We start from the raw sequence: 12345 nt of genomic DNA, 5'->3' as shown, positions 1-12345 counted from the left end.
ATTCAATGCACTTGTTGAGCCCTATAATTAAATATTTTTCTATTTCAGCTATAAAAGCAGTTCATATGAACAATCTTGGTATTGCTAGTGAAGGATATACATTTGCTGGGGGGGTTGTGGCATTATGAATCTAAAATTTTAGTATTTATACATATATATGAATAAAAATACTTGCAGCAGAGTTCTGCTGAAAATTTTCAAGTTTGAATGTGAAGACTAGTGTCTGGCTGTGTGTATGAAGTTTTTTACTTTACAGGTAGGGATTTTACTATTATGAAAATACAGCCAAGTTCATAAAGCAGTGGCAGTGCAGGTAGTCTTCAATTAATGGTGCTCTTAGCCTTTTGTCCTTTAAGAATGCATGCAAAAGCACACCAATCCCATACAAGAGAAAGAAAAAGAGGATTTTTTATTTTGCATAATGTATCTTATTCTTAGGAGAGTCTTTTTTTTTTAGTTATGTTCATATCTGATAATGAAAGTTTCAATCCATCTCTGTGGGAGGAACAGCGAAAACAGCGTGCTCAGGTGGCATTTGAGTGTGATGAAGATAAAGATGAGAGAGAGGCACCACCTCGGGTTAGTATTGAATTTATTTTTGAATACCTGATGCTTCCTTCCATCTTATCCCCTCCCCTGAATCCCATCCTTTTCCATACTTTGGCTGTGGATTTCACTCTGCTGAAGAAATCTAGTCTTCAGTTATTAGTTAAGAGTACCTAACAGGATGAAACACTGTGTTTTTGGGGGTTTGGGTTTTTTGAGTGTTTGTTGGGTTTGGTTTTTTTTGCCAGATCATTTGAAGTGCAGCACAAGGGAAAAAACTCTCAGCTGATGTAAGGCAATGTGGGGCATAACTAAGAGACTACCTGACTGTTGGTGCCATGGAGAAGGATACTGGGGAAACAATGATTAATCCTGATTCTTCTTTAAGTAAATGACACTTGTCATAATCCTTCCTGCTTGGAAGGACACATTGGGAGGGTGGGAGTGATTAATAATCTTGTGGGGTTTTATAAACTAGATTGTTCAGTGCTTTCTCCTAATTCATTGTCTGTTTTAAAGTTGATGTTTTAATTATGGCATTTAATTAAATGTAGAACACTATTGCTTTTTGTTACACAGGAAGGGAACCTGAAGAGATATCCAACTCCATATCCTGATGAACTGAAGAATATGGTCAAAACAGTCCAGACAATTGTACATAGGCTAAAAGATGAAGAATCTACTGAAGAGATTGCCAAGGAGTCAAAAAGAGAAGGCCAGACAGTTTCTGTAAAAGATGTGGGGGTAAAGGTTAGAGATAATACTATTTTCTGACTTTGCAAGAACTTCCAAAGATCTAGAGTGTCATTGATTCCTTTGAATTCTCTTCTCCCTCCCCACCAGTGCTTTAGCAAGAAAAATTGTCAGATTAAAGAACAGAACTTACCTCTTCACTGTCTAAAGAAGTCTGAAATAAACGACTGGTTTGCAGTAGCAATTTTCCTCTGACACTAGTAACAAGGAAGGTGGCTTGATTCTCAGGCAAATACAAACTATGGATGTGTTAATGAGCTGGCTTCTTCAGTTTCTGGAGGATGGCACCTTTGTTATCCTCTGATCCTCTTTTATCCACCAGACTTCACAATGAAATTCAGGATAATCTCTAAGGATCTTGCTGCTGCTGTCATGACTGGAGGTTTTACATGAGTTGGGAAAGCAATCATAGCAAGTTGGCACAGGGGTCAGAAATCTCTAACAGGTTGATGTAGCATAATAGGTGATAGGACTACTGTTTGGTGCTTGACATGTCTCATTGTCGGTGTTGTTGGCCTTCTTTTTTATTTAACTGGAAATTTAATGGCGCAAATTGACCCCAGTAAGGAGGAGCGCCAAACTGGTTGATAAAGGGTAGGGACTGTACCTCAGTAATCTGCAGAGATTTCTCTTCATTTCATACCTGGTGCATTTCATACTTTATAATTTCAAAGCTCAGATTTTCCATTACATAGTTTCCTAAAATATATAATCTTAACCCTAAATATCATATCACTGAAAACCTTTCAGGAAGTTTTTTTTGCTAATGTTTTTAATCCTGTAGACTTCAGAAATTGCTTCAGTAAAGAATAAGGCAGATGAGAGAAAGCAATATTCAGGAGGAAGCTCTGTGCAGAAGCCTACTGAACCAGAAGCTGAGCACAGCACCACAAATTCACAGATGACTGCACTTGTTAAAACCTTGCAGAACACAAAAACAATTGTCAACCATGAAGATGCGCTTGAGGTATGGCATTGTGATGAACATCATAGCAGTCAAAGAATTGTGCTTGTGTTGTATTGAATTCGCTACTCTGGGTGATGAAAATTTATGTTGACAATAGCAGAAAATTGCCATCCGTAAGTGCTGTAAATACAGATAGTTTGTGATACACTTTTTCTCTCACTTCAGTTTATATTAAGTGAAGGTTGAAATAGCTAATAAAAAGTTCATAATGAAAGATACATGTGTTTGAAGAAAAATAAAGCAAACTCACTTAAAACTTAACCTAAGTATCAACTTGTCAAAAGATTCATACTTAGTATTTTCCAGGTTTTGCTTGATTGTCAGTTCTTCATTTAAATAATCAATTTTAATTGTCACTGAAATGACAAAATACCTGATTAGTAGGAGCAATCAAAAACTTGTATATTCAAGTGACTATAAACATTTATTTCAAATGAAAAGTGAAAGGTGGGTTTAAAAATATGTATTCTTCTGTGTTCCTTAGTGAGCTGTCATGGGTATGACCTGGATTGTATTTACCGCTTAAAAAGAGTCAGAGATTTTAAACTTCTAAACCCTTTGTAAATCTCTGACAAACACCATGTATTAATTTATTTAGAGTGTTTCAGACTTATCACAAATTTTCAAACTTGTCACTTAATCACTTGCCAGTCACAATCTGTAAAATGCTTTTTTTGTAGTTTTACAAGCAGATTTTTTTTGCCTGTGTTCTGTAAGCAGTGGGCCATGCATATATCATACTTTTACTGAAGACACTTTCTGACAAGCAGTTGTGGCTGTCGCTGTTTCCCCACGAGCGAGTTTCTGCTTCTGCATACTTTCTGAAAAATACTACTTTTGACATTTTTTTTCACTTTAAAAACATAATTTCAGAAAATTGTATTAGTTGTCTAATGATAGTGACAACAATTCTTTGTAGCTGGCTGTATGTCAGTAAGTAAATGAGGCAGCAGTGTGTAGTCGATCAGGGATAGTGAATTTCGTAGTTCCATGCAATAACCTGCTGGTAACTCTGTTGCAGTTGAATCCAGATGTCTAAACTTTGCGTGAGTGTAAGTTTTTCATTTCAACATTGGTTACACTTGGATGTCACATCCAAGAGGAAAGGCAATGTGGTAGAGGCAGTGAAGAGGTTGTCTGTTCCAATTGTAGAGAAAACCAGACTTTTTTTATTTTTAATGAAGACTATCATAGCTTCTTTTCTACATCTAGGTCAGGTTTGTCCTCCCTGCAGTCCAAAGAACTGGCCAGGTGGTTAGTACCATGGGAAAGGTGGTAGTGCAGTAAGTTCCACACATTAAATGTTCTGACACTTGTAAGAAAAAGTGAACATTGACAGACTATTTTGGCAGTCTACAACATGGATTTTGTAGCATTTGTAATAGCATGTTTACTAGAAAGAAATTTTCACTTTAGGGAAGGAAGAGGTTTTTTTCTTCAAAATTGAACTGAAAACAATTGTTTTTTGAAGATGATAGGAAAATAGGACTGGCAGTAGGATACTGAATCCGTTGCATGGCTGCTCTTGCAGCAGCTTTGTCAGTTAATGTCTTTCATAAGTGCACTGAGCTCCATCTTATGGTTAGGAACTAGTGATTTCTAGCTTAAATGTATTCAGCATCACTTTATTCCTCTGCCATTGTTTTTGAAGTTAAGTAACTTCTCTTCTTTTTGGAATTTACCCCCAGTGTAAATTTAAGATATAAACCCAAGCTACACTTGTTCTTTTTTGGCTAGACTAGGCAAGCCAAGCTTGTTCAGGCTTTTCTCACAGCACAGCTCTCAATTCCTAGGATTGTCTTGGTCACACTACTCTGTAGCTGTTTCAGTTTGAGGTATTTTTTGCAAAATCAATACCAGGTAGTCAGTCTGGGGTATTTGCTGGTTCAGTATAACTTGCTGATTTGAACTCAACTGGAGGTTCTCTCCAGAGGCTGCATCTGCTTGCTCCAAGTAGATTTTGCAGCTGAAGTTACTGGTTTGACTGTTGTTCCCATGGAGTTCATTAGTGACAATGCAAGTCTGCATGTGCTGCTTCTTAAAGATAATTCAGTGGCAAATATTACTAAGTTCAGTTGACTTGCATTACAAATGCCCTACGCAGTTGTTATGTTATGCATGTGTTACATTGCTTGTTTATTTTTCTCCGCTTTACTGTTCAGTGGGTGACAGTTCAGAAAGCATTTACTTAACCTTTAAGCAGTTGCTTAAAATGCACAGCATAAAGCTGTTTTTCCTTTAGCAGGAGTCAGAAGAACTCTCCTCTGATGAAGAGATGAAAATGGCAGAAATGCGACCACCGCTGATAGAAACCTCCATAAATCAACCAAAAGTGGTAGCTCTTAGCAATAGCAAAAAAGGTTAGACACCATAAAAAGCAAAAGAAGTGTTGTGTGATTCTGATAATTTCTCAACTAAGAGTGGCTAGGTTTTCCAATTAAATTATGTAAAGGTATATTTAATTTATATGTTTTAAAAGAAAGATTCTCTAGTTAAGCAATGAAAGCAGAAAAAAAATTCTGCAATATCATGTAAGTGGTAGAGAAGGCTGTGTTGACATCCTAATTTTCTTGATTCTTGTTACCAGTTTAAAAGCAGAGGGGGAGAGGAGATGTGTGTGTTTTGGGGGACTTAACTTGAACACACTGTTGATACGCATAAGAAAAAGCAGAAAGTGGTATTTACCTTGGAAATAATCCATGTTTCTCTGTTCCCCCAGATTTTGTGGATTATTGCAGCTATAGGCAGCAATATCACTTGTGTAAATTTCTCAGAGAATCTGTGCTCTCTTCCTGAGGATTAAGAATAAATTTCTCTTGTGGCAACTTTTTTTCCAGAGTCACTTTACTCTCCTGTTTTTCTTTCCTCATAACAGGAAACTTCAGAACTTTTTTTTTTGTTAGTTAAGTTTTATATTCTCCAAAAGATAATTTCAGTTGGCATAACTATTTCCTTAAGAGTAAGGAATGACCGAGGATTCAGCGAAAATGTAATTTAGAAGTTGGAGAGCACATTGTATTTTGCTTCATATGATATCCTAGTCCAGTACTTTCCAGGACAAAAGGCTTTTCTGGCCATTAGGTGTAAAAGTGTGTGATTTAGTGGGGATGAAGGAAAACCACACAGAGGTAGCAGGAAAAGTCTGCTGAGGATCACATGTAGGTGAAAAGATTGATGCTTATCAATGCTGTCTTTGGGTTTTTATGCCTGACTAAAGTACTAAGTCAAAAGTTCTTTCTTTTCTCTGGAGATAGATATTAGTTTCACAAAATTTATGCTTTTGGCACCTGTAACTGTCTTGAAGCAAAAATTTAAACGTACTTGTACACTTAATGTCAAAATTATGGCTAGCTTGAAATCCCACAGGGAAATTATTTTTATATGGATGTAGTGTGTAAGTATGCATACATTACACAAGAATCAACATGCACAGGTGTAAATGACTCTGAAAATGTTGTCCTAATTGATCTGCAAAGCATGGAAATGCATTGGATTCCAACTCTGCAGAAGTACATTCTTCTCTCTATTTTTTTTCATTTATGAAACTATACAGAGCTTATCCTTTGATCTAGTTCTTTCCAGAGTGCTTGGTCAAATTAATAGCTATTTAACAGTGATATAATGTTCAAAATCAAGAACTGTGTACACTTCCAAAATCCTGCATGTGAAGCAGTGTACTTCATTTTCATAGGGGCTAATAGACTTATGTAATTAAGAACTTCGAAATCATTGCAAAAACAGAAATATCATTTGATAGATATTTTGGGGGCATATTACATAATATAGCACTAGCTTATGCCAAGGAGACTTGGAATAAAGTGACAAGTTAAATTTCATTAACAGATGAGGGCTGTTTACATTGAGCCAAATATTTAAAAAATAGGAACTACTGCCAACAGTCTTTGTAAGTTTAAATGAAATTTGCAAAGGTGTTACTTACATTTTAGTTTTCAGTGGTAAGAATTACTGAAGAACAAGAGACAATTTCTAAATTCCATACATACATTAAATTTATGAACAGATACCTGTGTCTGTAACTAAACTGGCAAATTTTTATTTCAGATGATTCAAAAGATGCTGATTCCTTATCAGATGAAGCTACCCACAATAGCAATCAAAATAACAGCAACTGTTCCTCTCCTTCTCGAATGTCAGATTCTGTCTCCTTAAATACTGATAGTAGCCAAGATATTTCTCTCTGTTCTCCAGACAAAGAAACACATGCTGCTGTTTTATCCAAGATCAGGTTTGTAAGATACTGTATACCACTGAGCAAATATGATAGTAAAATGTTCTTTAATCTTTCATACTATGTGTCCATTTCTTTAATTCATTAGCTTATCATTCATGAAATAATTTAAATTTTGATGTTTTAAAATAATGTTAAATAATGGAATACTCTCAAAAAAAACCAATCAGAGGCTAATTTTAGTATACAAGGCATGATTTTCATCTGTTTTAATAACACGATGTAATAATTTCATCCTTATAGTTTGTTATCCCTGCAAAATACTTGAATACACCATTTTAAAAGCTCTATGTTTTTATTTGCATAATTTTGAAGATCAGTTTGATTACTAATATAACTGTGAAAAGCTTTTAGAAACTTACAAAGAATGGACTTACAGGTTGCTAGTCTTCTTGAGGTTTTAGTTAGAAAGTACCTTTTTTTTTTCTAAATTGCTGATAGAAACAAAGCATTTGTCCAAAATTGTCATGGAATATGCAAGCATCTGATTAAAAAAATTGAGTTATTGTCACTTTGTGCTTTTTGACACTTTTACACTGTCTTTAATAATTCTTGCTGAATTTAAACTAACTTCTGAAATCATATGACCCAAACATTGCCAAAATGAGCCCTCTATATAATACGTTTTTGTAACAGTAATGTAGCAAGTCATAAATCTGATTGTATGTTGGCCTTTATTCTGTTCTGTGTGCACAGTATGGCTGCTTTGCATAGTAATTATTACTTTTTCTACAACAGTTCTTAATGGAATATGTTGGTTCCTTCTGGAATTTCTTTTTAAGAGCCATCTTTTTTTCCAGGCGAGAAGACGAAAATTTGAATAATCTTCTGCAGAATGGACGTGAGTTGAGCACTACAGTAGAAGAAAAAATAAGCATGCAAGAGAAGGTTACAAATTTGTCTGAATATGAATTAAGCATTGAAGAAAGATTAGGCTTGATAGGAAAAGGTGTTGATCGAAGTACTTCTACAGAGGAGTCTCACAAATTGGACGAAATAAACATGAATATCAATAAACTAGTTAGTGAAGAGGCAGTGGCAGTTCCTGTAGAAAGGTTACAAACACAGGAAATAGTTTCAGTAAAGGGCTTTTTGAATAACAACATGAAAGAAGAAAGTGAGCACATGGAAAATGGACATAAATATCCTATAAATAAAGTAAATGGACATCCTGAGGAAGCAGTACAGTCTCCCAGTAAAGATGAACTAACAAGAAGCACTACAGTTGATGGCGATTCTGCTGAGCTGTCTGTTGCAAGGAGCACAGAAGATTTGTCCCCACAGAGAAGTGGTCCTGTGATGAAATCTCACAGCATCACAAGCGTGGATGCTGGTGGTCTGAAAATCTATGATGTTGTCAGTGAGAATGGCAATCAACAGCCAGGCTCAGTGGTAAAATCGGGATCAGATAGTGCAGATGGAAAAAACATAGTCCGAAGTAAATCCGCTACTCTTCTGTATGATCAGCCTTTGCAGGTTTTTCCTGGGTCGTCGTCATCATCTGATTTAGTATCTTCTGCAAAAACTGTGTTTAAGTTTGACTCAAATCACAATCCTGAAGGTGCTAATGTAGTGAGAGGATCAGTGACTAGTGGTGCACAGATGTTCTGCACTCCCCAGTATAATATTCAGTACAGCAGCAGTGCAACAGCAAAAGACACCTTGTGGCCCCAGAAACAAAACACACACACAGAACAAGGCAGCTTACCTCCTTCATGTCTGCTGAGGTCTGACAGTACAGAAACCCCCAGCTATGTAAAGCATTCTGCCAATATGAATTTCTCCAATCATAACAATGTCCGAGCCAGCGCTGTGTATAACACTCATCAGCGGATTGCTGGGAGACATATAGATATGTGGGCTGTTCCACCAAATGACAGACTGCTCCCAGGAGTAACCAGACACACTCTTCAAAGGCAGAGCAGTGTATCTTCTACAGCTTCTATAAATGTTGGGGATACTGGGCCTTCAAGGCGGACCCAGGTTCCTGAAGGGGACTATTTAACGTACAGAGATTTGCATTCTATAGGAAGAGCTCCACCATTAATGTCGGGGCAACAGAGACCTCTTTCTGCCAGGACGTATAGCATTGATGGTCCAAATGTACCCCGACCACAGAGTGCTCGGCCATCAGTGAATGAAATACCAGAAAGAACTATGTCAGTTAGTGACTTCAATTATGCACGGACTAGCCCTTCAAAGAGATCAAACCCAAGGGTTAACTCTGAGCACTCTTTATTAGACCCTCCAGGAAAAAGCAAAGTCCCTCATGACTGGAGGGAACAGGTGCTGCGACATATTGAGGCTAAAAAGCTAGAAAAGGTAAAAATAATGATTTAAAAACTTTTCTACCTTTCTGTTACCTGGTTATGGAATAAGCTAAATACTCTCTTTTGAACTGCTTTTAATTACCACTGAAAAGGTATCTCTGATACAGACTTAAAAAGGATAAATGTATGTGTTGAATATCTGAGAAACAGTTGGTTTCTTCAAATGGTAGACTGTAAATGAACTTTTCCCCCAAAGAAAAAAGTCCCTGTTGTTTTTATATCATACTTGCCAGCTTAGTCCAATTACTTTAGAATACATTAAATAAGGTCACATTGACCTGCTGGACTGCAAGGCCAGCTCTTTTAGGCCAGGTAATTTTTGTTGTAGCATTGTGTTTGTATTCTACTAAAGTATTCCTTTACACTTCTTCTTTCTGCTCTTTTTTTCCCCTATATGTTCTGTTTAAGAACAAGGAAAAGAAAATCAGTAAAATCTGTTTGGAACTATGGATCTACAGCCTCAGTTGCTGAAGAATTCAAAAGCCATAATTAACATGTATTTGCTTCCAAGCCTTTTGAAGTTGGGTATCTGACAGATTGTTGAATGAATATTTATTGTTGTGAGATGAGAGCATTTAAAGATCTTGTTGATTTCAGGAAATCACAGGAGGTTTTGGTATAACTAGAGATGATGAACAGGGTTCTTTATGTACTGTAAATGCTATCAAGCATTTGAGCTGATGTGTAGGGCTGAACAATTACATCTTCAAAGAATTTGAGTAGAGACTGGAAGAGTGCAATCTATGCTGTCCAGTAAACCAGTTCAAAATATAATCAATAAATAATGGGTAGAATGTTATTAGCCTGATCCTGTTTCCTTGGAGGGGAAGTGAGTAAAGCAGCCAAAGTACATTTTGATTATGCCAGCTAGGTGGATTTTCTTTTTTAATTTCTTTTGAAAGAACATAGTTCGGTTTGTGATTATTATGCTAAATACTTCAATATCTGTGGTAGCTAAAGAAATTCAATTGGAGACGGTTGAAAAAATTAATTTTAACTATAATTTTTCTTTGGAAATCCAAGTATTTGGAGGGATGGGTTTGCTTTTGTTTCAAGGTGCGTAACTTCTGGTGATAGAAAGGGCTGGGGTTTGTTAGTTTTTTTAGAAGTGTCTGCACAACAGTTGTGCCTGTTCTTCTGATCCAGTTTAAGTCACATACAACATAAAATATTTTAAGACTTTCACGGTACTGTGCTGTAGTGTGGGGACCCGCTGTCCCGCAGGGCAGTCACAAACCTCACCATGCTCCAACCCTGCATTCTCTGACCTTCCATTCTCCTGAATGCATGTGTCAAATCTTACATGAAATGACAAAGGAGCAAAAATCCCAACAATCCCTGAATGCAGAGGGAAACAAAAATTCAGGGCAATGTTAATGCAGTTTGTTTATAGCTCATTCTTATATTGTCTGCATTTGACATGTTAGGAACAATGTTTAGTACACCAGTGATATCTGTTCAGGTACTGTAACAGCGTAGTCACATTTACTGGAAGGAAACTAATTGCCTGCCTTGATTCCCTTTTATATCTGTCCATACTTTGTCATGCTTTATATAAGTAAATTTTAATTTTTGTTTCCTACTAGAGTGATATGGAATAGCTGCTATTGAGATCTTAGCTGTGCATCTAATTTAACAGATCGTACAAGTCCATTTTGTATGTGCGTGGTTCTTTAAAATGCTTCAAGGCTGGAACAAAAGTAGCTTTTATTTAGCAATCTGAGACTTATTTGTGGGTTTAAAAGTGAATGTTTATATAATTGTCTATTTTATATTCTCTGGGATGTGACGGATATAAAGTGAAAAGTCTGAACTGTGAAAAATGTAGATATGATCCTATATGGCAGCTGGCAAATATGATAATGTGGAAATTCTAGAAATTTACTGGATATTCCTTTGTTCTTTTAAAATAATGGTTTCAGTATTTCTGTTTGTAATTAAAAATTAGCTGGGCGGGGTGGGCTTAATCTGTAAACCAGACTTCTGAAATGTTTTGAAGTCTGAAAAAAAAAAAATTCAGTAATTACAGAACTCATTTAAGGAACAAGTTCAATTGCAGAGCATTAATTGGAAATTACTTTGACAAAGCTTTTATGGTTTTAAAATGGTGTTTTTTTAAAGCATAAGACACAACACTGACAAGAACAGGTATAAAAAATTAAGCCTTATGAGGAATATTTAGTTAATACCTTCTTGCCTGTGATTATACACAACAGTATGGGTTAATAACATTACCTTTGCAGTGACTTTTCGGAGTCTGGTATTGAATTTAATCATGTTTATGATTTCTGTCCTTTGCTTATTAGAAATGAGGGTGTAGTGGATTTTTGGGGGTTGGTTTTGTTGTGGATTTGTGGGGTTTTTTTAATTCAGTTATTTTTACTACGTTTCTAAAGTACTTGTTTATTTTGGTTTTACAAAATGTGGTAACTGGAGGTGAGGGGTGAACCCACTTAAATAAACAGTGTCTGCTTGTTGGACAAATTGGAGAAGCTAGTTCTTATTTTATTTGTTAGCCCTTTTAATCTGATCCAGGTAGGAAAAAAAAACCAACTTTCAAGAGTTTAATTTTCATGAGGAGAGATACAGGATAGTTTTAAGTCCAGCGAAAATGATTAACAATGGATTCCAGCCAAGTAACCAGCATTTGTAATCCTTTTGCCAAGCTGTAGAGGGCATATGATCAACTAAAATTATCCATCTGGTTGAAGGAAGGTGAAACAGTTCATGAGACCATTTGTAGATAGAAATTTTGCATATATTCAGGAGGAACAATTTGCTTCCCTGATGCAATGCATATTTTATTGTGGGATAGAGAAAAGGGCTTATTTAAATGTCAGGCTGTGCTCTAGTGGTTTATATGTTGTAAGGCATACAGTCAATTCTGCCCCACCCCAAACCTCGTAAATTTGGTGTACAGGTATGTTTTTAAGAACACTAATATTTTTCAGCGTATTTTCCTTTTTGAGTGTGACCTGCCATGTTGCAGTAGTCTTCTATGGCAGTCTTGCTGAAACTTTTCATTTAGGAATTTAAACTAAAATACTGCCTGTGTAAACATACCAGTGTCACACACATTTTATTGTGTGGTAGGGGAATTTTTCATCCATAAATTGCAGTAATAAATATCTGCAACAGTTATCTGCAAAGATCTATTATACTTCTATGTGCTGAGTAGGAAGAAACAGTTACTGGGCCTGACTCTGTCCTTTCTTTACTTATGTATATTTTCTTTTTTTGGTGTGGATCTCTTGGGAGTTCATCAGGTGCGTGTTTGCTTATGATTCTAATTTCATCTGGAATTAAGTCCTCTCTTTTTTTATCTACTTCATCTACTATTTATCAAAAAATGGTAGAGCTTTCAGAGGCAAGGTCATGAAGTCTGATTCCTACTTTCCAATTCAGCAATTAGAACATTTATTCTCAGAGTTGCCAGTATATGGTGCCTTTATTAAAAGAGAAAAGTCATAGTGTTTCAGTATTGATACATAATTACAGTT

General features: G+C 36.1%; 1 protein-coding gene across 6 annotated transcripts in view; it reads left to right on the top strand.

Moving 5' to 3' along the window:
• ERBB2IP (erbb2 interacting protein) overlaps positions 1-12345 on the top strand; it is a 64179-nt gene that overhangs the window by 39555 nt on the left and 12279 nt on the right. For 5 of the 6 annotated variants that reach the window (XM_010293478.1, XM_010293477.1, XM_010293475.1 and 2 more), the window contains exons 14-19: positions 458-579; positions 1126-1296; positions 2084-2266; positions 4512-4626; positions 6329-6512; positions 7316-8837. In XM_010293478.1, the coding sequence (XP_010291780.1) occupies positions 458-579; positions 1126-1296; positions 2084-2266; positions 4512-4626; positions 6329-6512; positions 7316-8837 (2297 nt within the window). The remainder of the gene's footprint in view (positions 1-457; positions 580-1125; positions 1297-2083; positions 2267-4511; positions 4627-6328; positions 6513-7315; positions 8838-12345) is intronic. The other variant, XM_010293476.1, reaches the window with a different exon arrangement.

This window comes from Phaethon lepturus, unplaced genomic scaffold (assembly GCF_000687285.1).
Source record: "Phaethon lepturus isolate BGI_N335 unplaced genomic scaffold, ASM68728v1 scaffold11368, whole genome shotgun sequence".
In the NCBI taxonomy this organism is placed as follows: Eukaryota; Metazoa; Chordata; class Aves; order Phaethontiformes; family Phaethontidae; genus Phaethon; species Phaethon lepturus.
This window is presented reverse-complemented; position numbering and strand designations above follow the sequence as displayed.